General features: G+C 41.5%; 1 protein-coding gene across 24 annotated transcripts in view; it reads left to right on the forward strand.

The window, feature by feature from the left end:
- The window catches only part of PAK3 (p21 (RAC1) activated kinase 3), a 252,318-nt gene that overhangs the window by 213,779 nt on the left and 25,615 nt on the right, over positions 1–12,924 (forward strand). For all 24 annotated transcript variants that reach the window (XM_053201568.1, XM_053201567.1, XM_053201563.1 and 21 more), the window contains 2 exons: positions 11,003–11,051; positions 11,423–11,535. In XM_053201568.1, the coding sequence (XP_053057543.1) occupies positions 11,003–11,051; positions 11,423–11,535 (162 nt within the window). The remainder of the gene's footprint in view (positions 1–11,002; positions 11,052–11,422; positions 11,536–12,924) is intronic.

Raw genomic sequence — 12,924 nt, forward strand, 5'->3', positions numbered from 1 at the left:
TTCAATGTCCTTTAACTTGCTCATCTATTACCTGTATTTCCTATCAGTGGAAGTTAGTCCTCAAAGCTTAATAAGATTCAAGTTCAACCTTTGGCAACATTCCTTCATAGGTCGGTTCTATGTATTTCATATTATATCAGAAGGCACACAGTGTCTGATCATCCCATTTTTGAGTGATGAGTAGATTGACCAGAAGGGTCAGTTGCGGGGGGCACCTGGGTGGCTCAGTTGGTTGAGCATCTGACTCTTGGTTTTAGCTCAGGTCATGATGTCAGGGTCGTGGGATCGAGCTCCTCATTGGGCTCTGTGATGAGTGTGGAGCCTGCTTGAGATTTTCTCTCTCCCTGTGCTCCTCTCCCCACTCACACGTGCTCTCTCTCAAATAAATAAATAAATAAATAAATAAATAAATAAATAAGAACAGTCAGTGGGGACTCCCTGTCCCGTCTAATGCAAAGTTCTTCATCAGCCTTTCATCTAATGGTTCCATCTATTGATGACTGTACTGCCCAAATCAATTATTAAATGAAGGATTACAAAATTGTGTTTTTATTTGTTTAAGTTTATTTATTTTGAGAGAGACAGTGCAAGTGGGAGAGGGGCAGAGAGAGAGCCAGCACAGAGCCCGATGCAGGGCTCGAACCCACAAGGCTGTGAGATCATGACCTGAGCCAAAACCAAGAGTTGGACACTTAACTGACTGAGCCACCCAGGTGCCCCCAGATCGTGATTTTCTAAAACTATCATACCTTCTACATTTTATTACCTGCAGTGCTTTTGTTGAAAAGAACTTTACCTCATCAGCTGGGGGTCTTTGGTTACTCTGAAATATAGTTCATACAGGCAAATCAAGTTAAATGCTTAAGTTTTAATTGCCAATTTCAGTGTAAGGAGTTGGTACCTGAGTTACTTCCAGAAGCGTCCTATGAGGGGTGTTTTGATTTTAAGTGAGAGAAGGAAGCATTTTCTTTTATGAAAAAAATTTTATAAGCTCACTGGCCTTTATATACTGAATCCATTTCAGTCAGTTGTATTCACTGTTGTATTTGATGTTCCAACTCTCCTATCGTTGGCTAATGGGTGCCCTTTTCACTGCATTAATTTTGAAAGTGACCTTTACAAAGCTTGTTTATGACATCCAACACTTGCAGTTCTGATCATACCTTCAGAAATAATTTATTTACATCCTTTCTTTCCAATTCTGACAGATATTCTCTGTGAGTATCCAAACTGGCATTGATTGAGAATATTTCAACCTAAGGTGTCAATCCCAAATAGTACTTTATGGATAAAAACAAATGAAAATGAAGAATGACCATATTACAAGAGAGATTTTATAAGGATTTGAATATAAGGCAATTCCCCTTTTTCCTGAGGAAAAAAACTGGGGGGAGCGGATACCATACCTTGTATTTGGGCACATGTGGTACATATCTGTGTGTATTTGTGCATGTACACATGTGTTTGTTGTAGGTATATTTTTAACGCAGGTGGTAACATGTTATAAATCTCCTATTTTGTTCTTTGCCTGTGTCTTAGAGATGGTTTCGTATCAGTACCTCATTCTTTTTAACAGATGTGGTGTTTTTTTTTCTGGATGTACCATAATATAGTTAATCAGCGCCTCATCAATAGACGCTTAGTTTGTTTCCAGTATTTTGCTCACATAAACAAGGCTTCAGTGAAGATCTTCACAAAGAAGCCATTTCATACATATGCAAATCGATCATTAGGTTAAACTACTGAAAGTGGAATTGTTACATGAAAGGATACTTTCTTTATAAATTTTTTAATGTTTATTTTTGAGAGAGAGAGAGAGAGAGAGAGAGAGAGAGAGAGAAACAGCGTGCAAGTGGGGGAGGGGCAGAGAGAGGGAGACACAGAACCCGAAGCAGGCTCCAGGCTCTGAGGTGTCAGCACAGAACCCAACATGGAGCTTGAACCCAGAGGTGTGAGGTCATGAGATGTGAGATCCTGATCTGAGCCGAAGTCAGATGCTTTAACTGACTGAGCTACCCAGGCGCCCCATGAAGGGATACTTTTAATGGCCAAGTTGCCCCCCACCATAGAGGTTGTTCCATGTGACATGCTGACTAACAATGTACAGGAGTGCCTGTTGGCCCACACCCTACCACCGCAGCCCCGTTAATTTATTTGGGAATCTAGGATTATAATAAAAACTCATACACACACTGATTTCCAAAAGGGAGAACGTTTAAGAAGGGGCTCTAGGGGGCGCCTGGGTGGCTCAGTCGGTTAGGTGTCCGACTTCAGCTCAGGTCATGATCTCGCAGTCTGTGGGTTCAAGGCCCACGTCGGGCTCTGTGCCGACAGCTCAGAGCCTGGAGCCTGCTTCGGATTCTGTTGTCTCCCTCTCTCTCTGCCCCTCCCCCACTCATGCTCTGTCTGTCTGTATATGGCAAACAAAAGGCTATATTGAAGGATCCACTGACCAACAGAATCTGTGTCTGTATGATGCCAAAGTACCTCGGTGGTATACCGCGTCTCTTTGTAGATTACACGAACCCCGCAGCTAAATTTGTCAGAAAGCGACCATGGCAGCACTGCTTGAAACTGATTTCCTCCTGTGAATAAGGACGTTTGGCCACAGGGATTTTGTCCAACGTCTGGATCTTTGCCAATCATATAATTTTATGGAATGATATGATCAAGCCATCAGTAATTGCAGATAAACCTCTTCTCTCGTTGTTTTGCAAGACTTCAGTCCCTGTTCCCCTCAACTCATTTTCATTTTAAGGCTTGAGAAAGTAAATATATCATGTTAGGCCTTTCTCAGACTAATCTTCGCTACCCAGTGAGGAGCCCTCTTCTTCTGCCTCTGACATAAAGTTCCCATATGGAAGATGAATCGTTTTGAAGCTTGTTTCTTAGAGGACTTGATGAATAACAGCTTGTTTAGAGAACCTGACAAAGGGGCGTAAAGCATAGAACTCAGGGATAAGTGCTGAGAATAAAACCTCTGACTTGTTTTGCTTTGTTCAAGAAACTATGCGCAAGAGCATAAGTGGTGTCTAGTGTGCTTACCCAAGCGATTCTTTGGGTAGGACCACCCAAAGCAGAAAAGTATTTGCTCCCTCATCGGATCTGTTTTGGGCTATACAAGGTAGCGCACAGCTAGGAGGCACTAAATAGATGTCGTCTGAGCTTTATAATAGCCTTTGTGATGAAGGAGATTGGGAATACATTAGCATTTGTGAAGAACAATGTTTATAGAGCACTGGAAGATGCTCTTTGTTCTACTTATTGCTCTTAAATGCACTGTGTTGTGTGCTGTCCCTTGTAAAGAAGGATGATGCCACTCAATCAGCCACCATTAGCAGGGCTTACACTTTGTTTTTTTTCCAGCCATAGTAATGAGCTTGTATGAAGCCGCCGGCTCCCCTTTCCTGTCTAGGCCGCCTTGAAACCAATGGCGTGCACTGTGTGAAACAGCTGGTTAGGCTTCATGTTGGCCTTTCCAGGGATTAAAGCCTGTAACTGTGGCCTCATTATCACTAGACTGTAACACATGGAGCTCCCTGGCCCCACACCCGTAATGTGTTACAGCTCTATTTAAAATTAGATGACCACGGATACTCTGGGGACCGTCATGCCCTAGCGAAGGAACAGAAAACTCCCTGTTCCAATCTATAATTCTACTAAGTAAAGACTGGACCACCTGGTCCCGGCTCCATTCTGGGTACTTAGAAAGGTACTTTGACAACATGATCTGTACAAAACTTTACGGTGGTTGTTTTTTTTTTTTTAATTTAGTGATACATTTTTAAGAGGCAAACTACACAAAAGGAAACACTGGAACCCCCTCTGAAAGAGCTGTTGCCTGAGTGGTGACACTGTTCATCACCATTCCTGAACACAACAGGGCATGTGCCTCAACCAAATGAGTAGATGTACGGTAGTATTGGACCATATGATATCTAGGTATTTTTATGACAGGTGCATTAGTATAGCAAGATAAGGGCCTACATGTAGTAACTGTGTTTTGAATACTCAGCAGAACAGAAAGTCCCGCCCTAAGAACTAGCCCACTCTTGGCCACACGAGCAATCTTAATGGAGTCTGAAAACAAAAGAACCATCTCCTATTGTTATGCCAAAGGAATCAAACCAAGTTGTGCAGGGGCAAACTAAATGGCTTACAGAGGGGGCATGTGGACTAAGTTAAGCAGAAAATTAGAGGCAAGAGAAATATTTTAGGGAGGCACTTTCACATAGTAGATACAAGGCCAGACTTTAGGAAGTACCACGCTTGCCCTTAGCTTTGATGTAGAAAAGCTAAAGATCTGTAATGGAACATGAAATGGTAGTTAAGAGCGTGGACTGTGGAGTCCAACTAATGCATTTGTGAGTTCAGCTGCTGACAAACTGTGTAACCTTGGGCAGGTTACTTAGCATTCCCTAGTTCCAGGTTCCTCATTTGTAAAATTGTATAGGGTGAGCAGCGAGATCGCCCATTTGTAGAGAGCAAGCAGAGTGTAAGGTTCAATAAACAAGATGGCCTTTTCCAGCAGCAGAGGTAGGAGTAGATGTAAAAAAACAACCATCCTTGGGGCACCTGGGTGGCTCAATCGGTTAAGCGTCTGACTTCAGCTTGGGTCATGATCTGGTGATTCACAGGTTCACGTCCCATGTCAGGTTCTGTGCTGACAGCTCGGAGCCCGGAGCCTGCTTCAAATTCTGCATCTCCCTCTCTCTCTCTCTCTCTCTCTCTCTCTCTGCCCCTCCTCTGTTCACGCCCTGTCTCTCTCTCTCTCAAAAATAAATAAACATTAAAAAAAATTAAAAAAAAAAATCCTCAGTGTGGATTAAATTCCTGTGACCTCATTAGCATCATATTTATGCTTATAAAACCTTAAATGTGAGTATCGCCCTTTCCTTCTGGCTCCCTTGCTCTTATTACCATGAGGCTCTCCTTGGATCTCCCTGAGCTCTCCAGTCGTCTTGCCCTCTTCCTGTTCTCTTAGTCAGTGAGCTTCCTTCTAGCCTCACTTGCCTGCCTTTCTTTCCCTCCTCAAATCCATTTCCATGCTGAAATACGAGTGATTAATCTAAATTATAAATCTTACCATGCTGTGGCTCTGGCAACTACTCATGATCATGGCTTGACATCGGCTCTTAGCAGGAAGCATCAAAACCTGATGATGATTGCTGATAATTAAATGGACTTGTCTTGGGAGGAAAAGGGAGAAACAGTGCATTGTTTGTTTCTTTCTAGACTCTTTAGGCTAGATGCCAATGTTTCCATTTGAGTACTAAGTGCTTGGCCAGGTCAAGAAGAAATTGTTGATGAAGTATCTAACGTGATGCCAAGAACCCAGCAGTACCCATCACGCTGTAATTGATGATGAGGCCCAACAGTTGAGCAATCTGTTGGTTTAATATTCTTGAACCATCGTGGAGGTTAACTGAAATATCTCTTGCTCAAAATTGGGAGGCTTTTGTTACTTACTAGCTGTGTCATCTTGGGGCACATTCATCCTACTCTCTTGGCTTCAGATTTCCCATCTTTAATGAAGTTAAACTGGATGATCTCTCTTTTCCCTTGAGTCCTGATAAGGCATGCTTTCTTTATACCATCTGAGTGACTGAGGTTTGGAAGAAACAAAAACCCCATCATAAACAAATGTTCCCCCATTGCAATCTGGCTTCGATATAACTGGAATGGAGAGATAAGAGCGATCAATGTAATTAACTGGCATAAAAATTAAATTGACAGTGTTGACCATTTTGGCCCACCAGCCCAATATACTCGAGAACTGGGAGTTTTATCGTTCATATTTGTTAGTTTGATTCCTGGCATTCTTATGTCCCAAAATGCTGCATGGAACTGCCTTTCTTTTTTCTTAAAGTGATTGATTGATTGATTTTGTAAAGATAGCCTTTGAGATACTTCAACATAGCCCAGGCTGTTACAAGGCCCATTTTGGGGGGAATCAGTGTGACATGTTTGTTGGTTCAAAGATTGTTTCTTTAGGAGTATACACTACTGTGCTTCCCTCTTACAAGGAAAGTGCTTCCCAGCTTCACCACGAAGGATCCCTTCAGTAATTTGTTTTTATGAACTCCAGGACATGAATAATTAAAAGTATTAGACCATATTATTAAACAATAGCTTATTTCTCAGACTTTGTTAGGCAAACATTGTGTAACTGCTGCTTAGAGCTTTTGATCAGTGAGCTATGCAAGGTAATCAAAAGTTATCATTCTAGCTGAAAAGAAATGTATTTCTTTGAAATGAAGAAATGAAACCTTTTCTTATGAAAAGAAAATGATATTTTAATTAGTTCCACCTTAGGTAAATGTAAAATTCCTGTTAGGAATTTGAAACTCAAATATCTTGGAAACTCCCAGATATTTAAATGAGATGCCTAATAATAGTATAATATAATATAATATAATATAATATAATATAATTCCTAATAATAATGGCTATTATTCTCATATTAATGGTTATTACATTAATAATGGTAACTATTATTATTAGGTTGGTTGTTGCCTAATATATTCATTAAGTTCCCAAACTATAGACTATGGATGATGATGGTGATGATGATGTCAGTGCTGATGTGTATTGGCAATGTGTTTGAAGAACTGGCTTTCACCACCGTACACGTTTAATCCTCCTTTATTCCTGAGCTACGTAGAGGTTAAATTACTTACCCAGGGTCACACAACTAGGAACTGGTGGGATTTGAACCCAGGAAGGATTGAGCAGATGGGGGCAAGGACTGTGGTTCATAACCTATGAGCAGGCAAGGAGAGCACTTGGCTCAAAGGAATAAGTGAAGGAGAGACATTCACATTCATACCAGTTGAATCTTAAATTGGTGGACTATGGGAAGGCATCAGAGCTGTCGTGTGGAGAAGTGTTTGAGGTGCAAAGATCAAGTGGGAGGCAGGGCACGAAATTGTATTCTGCAGGTTAGTACCTGAGTTTGCGTTGAGGATTCTGTGAGGGCCAAAAGTTGGGCCGACCAAGAACTTATTGATCAGAGCTGTGAATTCCAAGCGCCTGACATGTTTGGGGGTGGGGGGTGGGGTGAGAAGAGGGGTGGAAGAGAATGTCACCATTTTAAGGCTGGGAACAAGAGTTGAGGAAGGAGAAAATGGCTCCCCCTGGACAATTGCATGTAGGCGCTAAGGTGGGAGAAGGGAGAATGAGAAAAGCTAATTTTTTAGTTAATAACTGATGTTCTAGAATTTCAGGGCCTTTAGACCTCTGTGGATTAGGGATTTGTGGCAATTCTATACCACAGAATGCCACAAAATCCAGGATATTGGGATTCCAGCGTTAGGACTCTGGCAATTTAAGACAATGAAATGCTGAGGGAGGTTGGGGGGCCCAAAACCCAAGGATTTGAAAGGTAAATCTCTAGAGATGTTAAACACTAATCCCCTTTGCACTCCAAGTCAATCACAAGTTTAGCTTTTAGGACAGTAGAAATGGGATTGGGGGCAGGGGACAGAGTGGTGAATAGGGGAAAGCCACTGGGGCAGGGATGTTGGGCCTCTCTCCCTAGCAGCTTTAGCTGGAGCAGCTCCTATTTTATATTGAGGGATTTTTACATATGGTTTTGTTCAATAAAGGCATTCCAAAAAGAAAGAAAAAGGCAAAAACACTAAGGAAAAAAAGGGACGTGGAACCTCTATAAAGCATTCCAGTAAGCCCCCTTTGTCCTTTGTCCTTTTTGTTTCTTTTTAAGTTTATTTATTTATTTTTGACAGAGAGAGAGAGAGAGAGACAGAGAGAGAGACAGAGAGAGAGAAGGGGAGGGGGGAGGGCAGAGAGAGAGGGAAAGAGAATCCCAAGCTGTCAGCACGGAGCCCAACATGGGGCTCGATCTCACAACCGTGAGATCATGACCTGAGCCGAAATCAAGAGTCGGCTGCCCAAGCTACTGAGCCACCCAGGTGCCCCACTACCTTTGTCCTTTTTGAAAACAGGGACAAGCACTGGCAAGGATGTTTTGGCTTGGAGATGGGGAAGTAAATTGATAATAATAGCAGTTACCGTGTTAAGCACCAACTCTGATCTGGGCACAGGACTGAATGCTTACATAGATTGTGCCTTTCAATTTCCTGTGGGTCTGTGAGGAAGATGCTATCATTATCTCATTTTGCAGATACTGTTAACTTTTATGGCACCTGAAGGAAATGTGCAAGAAAAGGTATTTTTTAAATATTTATTTATTTTGAGGGAGAGAGAGAGCATGTATGAGCAGGGGAGAGGCAGAAAGAGAGAGAAGGAATCCCAAGCAGGCTCAGCACTGTCAGTGCAGAGACAGATGTGGGACTCGATCTCATGAACCATGATAATCACGTGCTGAGCTGAAATCAGGAGTCAGATGCTTAACCTCAGACTGAGCCACCCAGGTGCCCCAAGTAAAGGCATTTTTGAATATAATTCTACAAACAGATTTAGGTAGTTGTTCGGGGCTCATGCAGTTGAAATACACACCAAGTCAAGGTGATCTATTCTTTTGAGCCCAGGTGATTTTGAGTTCAGAAGGACCAATCACAAAGTGGCCCCTGAAATCAGAAATGTCGGATAGCTTATTCCACAAGGGAAGTGTTTTATGTTGGTTTAGGTAGAAGATTCCTCCACAGAAAGGAAAGGTTTAGTTGCAGTTAGATGTTTGTTTGAAAAGACTTTTATTAATTTGTTCATTCAGCAAATACTTAATGAGCCCGAACCGCATGCTCTGAACCCAGAATCTCAAATATACAAAACTGAGAGGCTGATTTCACATCAGCCTCAAACCTGAGGAATTTCTGAAACTTGTAAGTCCTGCTTTAGGTGACACCTGTTGAGTAAGGGCAATTTTTTAGTCAAGTTCCAATAGATATGTATGTACCTATGCAGAATGAAGAGAGCAGAATTTGTAGATTGTACATCATGAAATTCAAGAACCTTAGAAAGTAGGGAGCTTGGCTGGCTCAGTCAGTGGAGCATGTAACTCTTGATCACGGAGTTGTGAGTTCAAGCCCCACGTTGGGCATAGATACTACTTTGAAATAAATTTTGTGGGGCTCCTGGGTGGCTCAGTCAGTTAAGCATCCAACTCTTGATTTCAGCTCAAGTCATGATCTCATGGTTCATAAGTTCAAGCCCCAAGTCAGGCTCTATGCTGATAGCACAGAGCCTGCTTGGCATTCTCTCTCACCCTCTCTCTCTGCCCATCCCCCACTCATTCTCTCTCTCTCTCTCTCTCTCTCTCTCTCTCTCTCGTTCAAAAAAAAAACCCAAAACCTTTAAAAAATAATAAAAATAATTAAATAAATTTGAAAATTTCAAAAAATAAAGAACTGTAGAAATAAAGTGGCCCATTTCCTATATTTTACAGGTCAGAGAGTCAGACAGACTTGGACTATAAGCTGTTTAACTTAGGGCAGGTCACTTCACCTCTCTGAGCCTCAGCTTCCTTGTCTGTAATGTGGAGGTAGGTAATAGACATAAGGTGATTTATATTAAATTCTTAGTGCATTGTCTGACATGTACAACATGCTCCATATATTTTTACTGTTCTTGTGATCACTATTTTCTCAGTTGAGGGGACTGAAGCCCAGAACAGGGAAGTGACTGGCCCAAGGTCACACAGCTTGTTGCTGTTAGGATAAATATTAGGACTCAGATCTCTCTTAGTAGTCAAATAGTCCTTATACTACCCCACTCATTTTATTCATTAGGAGCAGTAATGTAAACTTCCTAGGCTTAGGAGAAATATTTTGGTTCATCCAAGTAGAAGAAGGGAGAAGAATGGCAAAGAAATGGCTGACATAAGAAAAGAAATCCTGGACCCAGAAAACAAAAGAGCAAGTGATGTATAGAGAACAAAGGAGAAACAACAATTATTAGAAATTTTAAGTAGCAATGTTGGAGCATTACCGTGTCCTGTGAATCACAGGACTGATCTCCATTCTTATTCCTTTACTCACCACAAACATTTCGATGAAATTGACGGGGTTTTCCTTTTTCTTGGGAATAGAGGTAGGGATGTGGTTCAGAATGCATATGTGTTTCACAGAACGTTGTCACTGTGAATTCACCTTCACTACACAATTTCTATGTGCAAAGCAAAGACCCCTACAATTGAAGTTAGAATGGGAGCATGAATACTACCAGGACCTTAGGAATGATAGATTTTTAAAGGGTGGTGGGTTGGAGGGAAACGTCATAGTAGAAGCTGTTGAGAAATTTTGAAAAAAAAAATGTCTCAACAGTAAGGCCGTGTTGTCGTTACTTGGTGTAGCTGCAGCACTAGGTAAGTACGGCACTGAGTGTGATTGATTTGTTACTTAAAAATATTCTTAAGAGTCAGAAATCTATGAGGGGTGCCCAGGTGGCTCAGCTGGTTGAGTGTCCGCCTTCGGCTCAGGTCATGATCTCATGGTTTGTGGGTTCGAGCCCCGCATCAAGCTCTGTGCTGGCAACCCAGAGCCTGGAGCCTGCTTCGGATTCTGTGTCTCCCTCTCTCTCTGCCCCTCCCCCACTCATGCTCTGTTTCTCTCTGTCTCAAAAATAAACAAACATAAGAAAATAGAAAAAAAAGAGATATCTATGGGAAAAGCACTCTGTCCATGTGCTAAGAGGAAAGGTTAATTTACAGTTGCCTAAACAAGAGATGATGTATTGTTTCCTAAACCGTACTTCAGTTTAATCAGAGGACTACAATGTTAGCTATTGCCACATCCGGGGAGTATTCAGAATATTCCAGGAGCTTCCTAAAAGGAGCAGGGCCATTTTGCTCAATTCATTACTGCATAGTGCTGGAAAGTCCAACTGGAATTACTGGCCCACCCAAAGGGATACATTAAGACTGTTTCAGCTGTAATTACCACGCAAAAGGGGTGTTCCGTGGTTATTTCATCCTTGAATCTTGAGTTTGCTGATTTCCCTCTCCTAAAAATGACATTTTATTTCAAGTAAAATCTATGGATAGCAGCTGGATTGCTTATTCATTTGATAACTTTCACCTTCACAGGGCATCAGGTACTGTTTATACAGCGCTAGACATTGCAACAGGACAAGAGGTGAGTGCTAACATTCAATCCTGATTTTTTAATTGTCCTTTAATTCACACGAATCACATTTCTTCTTTGATAGCACCTATGTCTGATAAAATGGGCGGCACTGGGTTGACGTGGGAATCTATTTCATAGATGTCCAAAGTGTCTAAAGTGGATGGTTTACTCGTGATTGACCAAAGAAAAGGGGTATGGGTTTGTGGCACTGAGAAAGAGCCTAGTAAGATAAAGAATTTGTATGCCTTACTCTGTGTGCCAAATATATATATATGTGTGTGTGTGTATATATATATATATATATATATATATATATATATATATATGCGTGTGCGTGTTTAATGACTGTAACTCATTTGTGCATTTTAATTACCATTCAGGTGGCCATAAAGCAGATGAACCTTCAACAGCAGCCCAAAAAGGAATTAATTATTAATGAAATTCTGGTCATGAGGGAAAATAAGAACCCCAATATTGTTAATTATTTAGATAGGTAAGTGGTTTCCCTCATTGTGTACTTGTTTTCTTTTCTTGGCAAATTATTTTATTTAACATCTGTTCATTTAGCATCCGTTCTGCAAATCCTTCTCAAATGCTAGAAAAACCTCGTGGATGCTGCAAAAGAGTAGAGCATCACATCTATTGCTAAATTTGCACCCACTTTTCTTTGTCCACCATCAAACATTTGAAGACACATTTTATGGTCTCACTTCTAAGCATGAGCAGTTTGTGTAATTTCCTTTTGAGCATCGTGACTCCGTGTTGGCAGGAAATAGACTACTGCGTATAGAGGAGAGCTGCGGTGTTTTAAACACTTCATCAACTGTTTGGAGCCAGTGCAGTCTCTGGGTGTCTAAGCGAAGAGGGCTGGCTGTAATGGCCCCGCTTTAATGGGCGCTTTGTGATTAACTGACAGTGAGGTCTAGGGAATTGAGACTTTAATCTCAAACCTTTTTCCTAGACCAGGTAATTAATGTCTCTTTCATCAGTGGTATTAGCAGTGGGTTATAAATAGGCATTTAAAGACAGCACTAACTCTTCACTTGTGGTTAACATCTGTCTCATTCAATTTCAGTAAGTGTTTGTTTAGCACCGCTGTGCTGTGTACTCTGGGGGGATATAAAGGAAGTAAGACTAGGTCTGCAACCTCAATGAGCTTAAAATCTTGCTTTCTGTGTTTTGTGCCAGGTGGACCGGTGGGAAAGAAAGAGGGGAAAAGGGAGATTAAAAAAAAAAAAAAAGGAGTCAAATTTTACAGGCGAAGCCTATGTTTCATAAAGTGCCATTTAGGGACTATCTGTAACAGAGGGACTTCACTCTGCTTTTTTCATTTTGTCAAAATGGCATTTGTACAAAATGGAGATTTCTAGGATGCTTTCTGTTACTGATGAGGTAGAGCCTATAATTTTCACATTTAATAGGCTCCCCAGGTGAATCTTATAGGCACTGCAGTTCGAGCACCACTGGATAGAAAGTCTTGCTTCTTATTGATGTCAAACTGAGGGCAGGACAGGATCAGTGGGCTCACTCCATTCTCCAAAATTTCTCTCTCGCTGAGTTGGGGCGGGGAGGGGAAGAGAGACCTGATCATCCTGCTACTGTGCCTTCAGATGACTCCAGATGTTTTGAATTTTGTCCAAATTGTAGGGCTCTGGTGACCTTCCTCCCCATGTTTGATCATCTGCGTGTGCTCCTCAATAGGTGCCTAAAGAAATTGGGCATGTTGCCCCTGATTTCTGCTGGAGGATTGAGACCTCAGCACGGTAAATCCATTGTGAACAGGAGTCTTTTTGATTCAGAAACTGCTTGAAAAGAGTTCAGTAATTAATCCAGTAGCCTCAAAATCAATGCTGAGATCTGAATGCATAACTTGCAACTCTGT

Source organism: Acinonyx jubatus, chromosome X (assembly GCF_027475565.1).
Source record: "Acinonyx jubatus isolate Ajub_Pintada_27869175 chromosome X, VMU_Ajub_asm_v1.0, whole genome shotgun sequence".
In the NCBI taxonomy this organism is placed as follows: domain Eukaryota; kingdom Metazoa; phylum Chordata; class Mammalia; order Carnivora; family Felidae; genus Acinonyx; species Acinonyx jubatus.